We start from the raw sequence: 5035 nt of genomic DNA on the forward strand, positions 1-5035 counted from the left end.
CAAAGGAAAGGATTTCATGGGCCATCTAGAAGGGAGGGTTGGTTATCCCTCTCCCCCTGGTCGAGAGTTCGCTTACTCACCCTCATATTTCTTCCCCTCAAAGAGAAGCCCCAGGAAAGTATTTGAATGGCCCTTAATTGATAGTCATGTTTTCAAATTCTCTATATACGAGATTCTGGTACGATCCATTATGAGAGCGGAGATCCCATACGATGCTAAAGCGTAATTACATATATAAAGAATGACCAGCAGCACCCTAGACTTACTTTCTTTCCTGGCATTTTTCCAGGTTCTATCTTCATGAACCAAGACTTCCTTGGCTATCTCCTGCGTCTCCTCGGCAAACTCACTCGACTTGGATAAGGCTTGGGATCAATGGAGAGAATGAAACTGAACCATGCTCGTTGTGCAAAGAAAACTCTGAAACAACTGCTCATCTAATTCTTGAATGCAAGTTCTCCAAATGAATCTGGCTCTCTTTCGTTCAGAATCTGAACCCCAACTTCTTGATGCCTTATTCCATTGTGGAGCTGTTCTCCAATTGGGCAGTCAGATACCCAGGTCCACCTCCAAAAAACCAGGTAATTAAAACAGCATGGGCCATTCTTCCAAAGACTATCTGCTGGCAGATTTGGCTTGAAAGCAATAGAAGAACCTTCAGATGCACAAAACAGAACATCAAGGTTTTAGAGAGCAAAGTTAAATGCCAAATCAAGGAATGCTTAGTTGACATTAAAGATGATACAAACCTCAGCCAACAAGACATTTCCTGGGGTTCTCTCTTTGGCTTGCAATTCCAACCAGCAGACAGAATTGCTCTCCCTAACAAAAAATGGCAAATAAGAAAATCTGAAGATGACTTTCAAGAATGGCTCAAATCGCTTTCAAGGCATTCCCTCTTCTTTGATGGGGCAGCAAAGGGAAACCCGGGAAACGCAGGTGCAGGAGGGGTTATTGTGAATCCATATGGGGAAATAATTCATTCCTTCGCGTGGGGGCTTGGATATACAACCAGCATTCAAGCTGAGGCTCTAGCCCTATATCAAGGCCTCAAGTTCCTCCAAGACATAAATATTGAAGTAGCTAATGTAATCGGTGGCTCACAAATTATTATAAATGCAATGATATCTAACTCCCTAGTGACGGATCTCAAGCTTGTAAGACTGATATCTAGAATCAAGGGCCTTGGAAAAGGCTTCCAGAATTTAAACTACATTCATGTGCTGAGAGCCCTTAATAAAGAGGCGGACAAAGAGGCCAATAAAGCTACTCTCCTCTCAACAGGGATCAAGCAGAAAGACAAAGAAGAATCATGGGGTCCCATCCCTTAATCTGAATGCTGCCATGTTTTACTGCTTGCTCTTAAAGCAATTTGTCTGTATCTCCAAGTGGGGGAAAATTTCAGGAATTAAAAACATAGACGCTATATCAAGGAAGAACTTTGCAAGAATTAGAGGCATGCTCACTCACAGAAGTGATTCGCACCAGGACACAGAAGTCCTCTATGTAATCAGTTTTTCGGCATTTAGCCCAAGAGGAATATAATCATCCCATACCTGTTTTCGTCAAAAAAAAAAAAAAATCCTTGAAAATAACTCATAGTATGGTAAAAAAGATATTTACCATTAATTACTTCCCACCATAATTTAAACAAGTCTTTGCATAAAAAATGGATAGGAGTAAGATGTAAAACTGTAAATATGTAGACTTACTAGTGGTTACTACCCATCCAAAATTTATGCGAGTTCTTTATGAGCAAACAATTTATTTATCCACTTCACATCTGAATTTCTAACTTGAGTGGGAGTTGGAGGGGCTAAGTTACAATATAACCCATTGAATTTGATCATTTTTATAATTTATTATTAATTGAGGCAACATCTAAATGTTTACACTTACTTATGAACACTACAGCGTCTCCCCCCAAATTGAGTGCTACATTACTTTTAACTTTTTATCATTTTTTAATTGAGAGACATATAAATGTTAAATGTCAAATATTTACAAACATTTGCGCCTACACATCTCCCACATTATTGGGCTATAGGATGCCTCTTGGGGCAATAATGCCAAGTTCTAGCATTTTGTTTGAGACCATACATGGCCTTAATAACCTCACATACATAATCTTCTTCCTTTTGGTCCTTAAGACCCTTGAGGTTGGTACATATAAACCTTTTCATCTAAATGTTGATTAAGGAAGATGCTTTAATATCCATTTGATAATTATTCCAACTAAAATGCGTAGAAAATTTACAACTATCTTTGTTGTTAACAACACAAAATTATCTCAAATATGTTCCACACTACCTTGAAAATAGTGTTGTAGTTGTCCTTGATTTTTGTGCTACCATTAATTCAAAATCTGTGCCTTAATAGCCTTGATTTACATGCCACTTTGCTCAAAAATAAATGATATGTAATAGCATTAAATGTTGTATAATATCCTCGATTTTCGTGTTCAAAACTTATCTCGAAAATCTTGCTCAATAGTACTGAAATTTATGTTGAAGGCCCAACACACTCCCAACCCCCCAAATTGTGCCAACAACTTGTTTTTTGTTGTTGTTTGATTTCCTTGCAAAATCATGCCCCTTTTTCGTTATTTGTCTCACCTTTGTTGTATGTGCCGCCTGAGAAATCATCCCCTCTTAGTTGTACAATTTTCTTGGGAAATGTGCTCTCTAAAGGTTGTATGATCTGCCTCACAACCACTAGATTTGCTTTCAACGCCTTTGCAAATCGACCTTATCTCCTCTCCTCTGCTCTTCTTCAATCTCACACATGAAGAATGAATAAGGAATGCATGGAAAGTGCCTTTTCCCTCTTTTTATTCTCTTGAATAGAAAAATTTATCCATAAGATCACTTTAATAATATAAATTGTACCATGTACTTCATAATCTTATAAAGTAACTAGTAAAAGGTCACATGACTTTAATAAACTCATAAAGTCACCTTTTAACTTTATAAAACCAATTTATAACTTAAAGTGCCTAGAGAATGAAATGTGCTCGGTTACTTCTACATGCTAGGCATCGCCAATGTAGAGGTATCTTTGAGCTACCAAAAACTAACACTCCCTCTTAATGAGGGAGGTAGTTATGGCACCTCCACCACTTGGATCTGTTTCTAAGCCCATCTGATTGTTTGTTGTAACAACTCCCTCTAACCCAGGAGCTTGTCCCGCTACTTGCTTTGAACCTTGACTTGAAGACTTGTGCTTGTAACCTATGCTCCGAGGAGATTCCTCTCCCACATTATGAGTATTCTCAAGTGTCAAATCATACCACGAAGGCCTCTTGACTGAGCTAGAAGAAGCCTCTCCTTGTGAAATTTCTATGAATGCACCAACTGGAGTTCAATCTTCTAACTTATTAGCAGAGTATTTGTGTACGACAAATAATGACTAAATCATTGATGCATTCTTCACAATAAAACAAAGTGAAATTATAAAAAACACTGATATGAGAAATAAAATGGACACCATTATTTTGGACTAAACATCCTAAAAAAAACCTCGAAGGGAAAACTAGTGTAGCACATGAGGGTTTATTTTATTATGTAACAATTTGAGACTTATTACAATTGGTTGCCCATTGGAAAACCTTCGAAAATCAATTGAAAAAATAACCGTAGATCTTAGATCTCCTTTGCAAATCAACTTGACCTCTTCTGGCCTACTCGCACCCCACACTGGTAACTTGCACTACTCTTCAAATGCACACTGTTGCCTCTGAGCAATTCATACAACCTTGGATTTGCCTCCAACTGGGCCACCTAGCCCCCCTATGCCTCTGGAATAAATTTTCTTTGCCTTGTGGACACTGATCCGACCTTCGACAACTGAACAAACCCTCTTCCAACAACTCACACTGCTAGACTGGCTGACTCACACTGCTCAAATCAACCTCTTCTACAGATAATTCAGCCTCCTCTTTCCTGCGTCTTGGACACAGGAAAAATGAGGCAAATCTCCTTTGGATCTCTTCTCCCAAATCTCTACTGCCCCCTCTAATGCTCTTTCCTTGGCTCAAACTGTGCCATCACTGAAAACTGTGAATTGGGTAGCTCAATCTGCCTTGCTCACAATGATCACACTCATGCTCTCCCCAAGCCCTTCAACCTGCTCTTATAATCTCTCGTTGGAGTCTCAACGATCACGATTTAATCTCCATCGACGACTAAGATCAATTAGAATTCATCACTAGAAGCTTTTATAGAAATCTCGAACACCCTTAATTAATTAACTTTAATTTACCACTTTTCTTAAGTTAGACTTGAGAAATATTTTAATTATGATTTTTTTTTTAATTAAGGTGTTTCCCAAGCTTATCTCGCGAAACATTTTCTGGGTTTTGGAGATTTAGTGTTCTTTAGCCTTTTAGCATCATTTGAGACTAGAACACCTGTCCGATGCTACCATATCCATCAAACACTAACACTCGCTCTTAGCAAGGAAGGTGTTCTCCACTATACCCATTTGTTGTTTGAAATAGATGAACGTGGCTCTCCCTAGAGTGTTTGGGAGTATATTTGCGACCTGCTGCTTTGTGGGAACATGCTATAGTTGGATCGCTCCATGTTGTTCATATCTAAAATTTGTTGTACCTCCTTTCTTCACATCTTAACTGATCTGACTTCCTATCATTGGAAATCATTGTGAAGAAGTTAATCTGGCAACAACTATCCTTTAACTACTGCACATACTCTGATTCATTTGCCATGAACTGTCGCTGAATCAATATCTGATCTCACATTGTTGGTACTTCCTGCACTGCTGCTACCGCTGCATTGTGTGTACTGACCACCTCAGAATCTAAAGATCAAGCTTCCATATGGCTACTCCCTTTGAAGCTAGACTCCCTCTCAGTCTCAAACTCATGCTGATCTACTATGTCACTGCAACTGGCTCTACAATTGTCTGTTGAGTCTTAGATTACAATTAGCTATGCACTGTTCACTAAGCACCTTATTGCACCTTGTTGACACCTCAATCCTCCTGCTACTTCACTATTGTGAGCCCTTGTATCAAA

At 38.8% G+C, this 5035-nt stretch overlaps 1 protein-coding gene across 1 annotated transcript; it reads left to right on the forward strand.

The window, feature by feature from the left end:
• The first annotated feature begins 509 nt into the window (after nt 1–509).
• Nucleotides 510–1331, forward strand: LOC149179184 (uncharacterized). Its single transcript, XM_089422374.1, has one exon. The coding sequence runs from the start codon at nt 510–512 to the stop codon at nt 1329–1331; it is 822 nt and encodes a 273-aa protein (XP_089278500.1).
• The last annotated feature ends 3704 nt before the right edge of the window (nt 1332–5035 follow it).

This window comes from Pinus tabuliformis, chromosome 4_1, assembly GCF_031772625.1.
Source record: "Pinus tabuliformis cultivar Carrire ecotype Pingquan chromosome 4_1, CPIR1, whole genome shotgun sequence".
NCBI classification, from domain to species: domain Eukaryota; kingdom Viridiplantae; phylum Streptophyta; class Pinopsida; order Pinales; family Pinaceae; genus Pinus; species Pinus tabuliformis.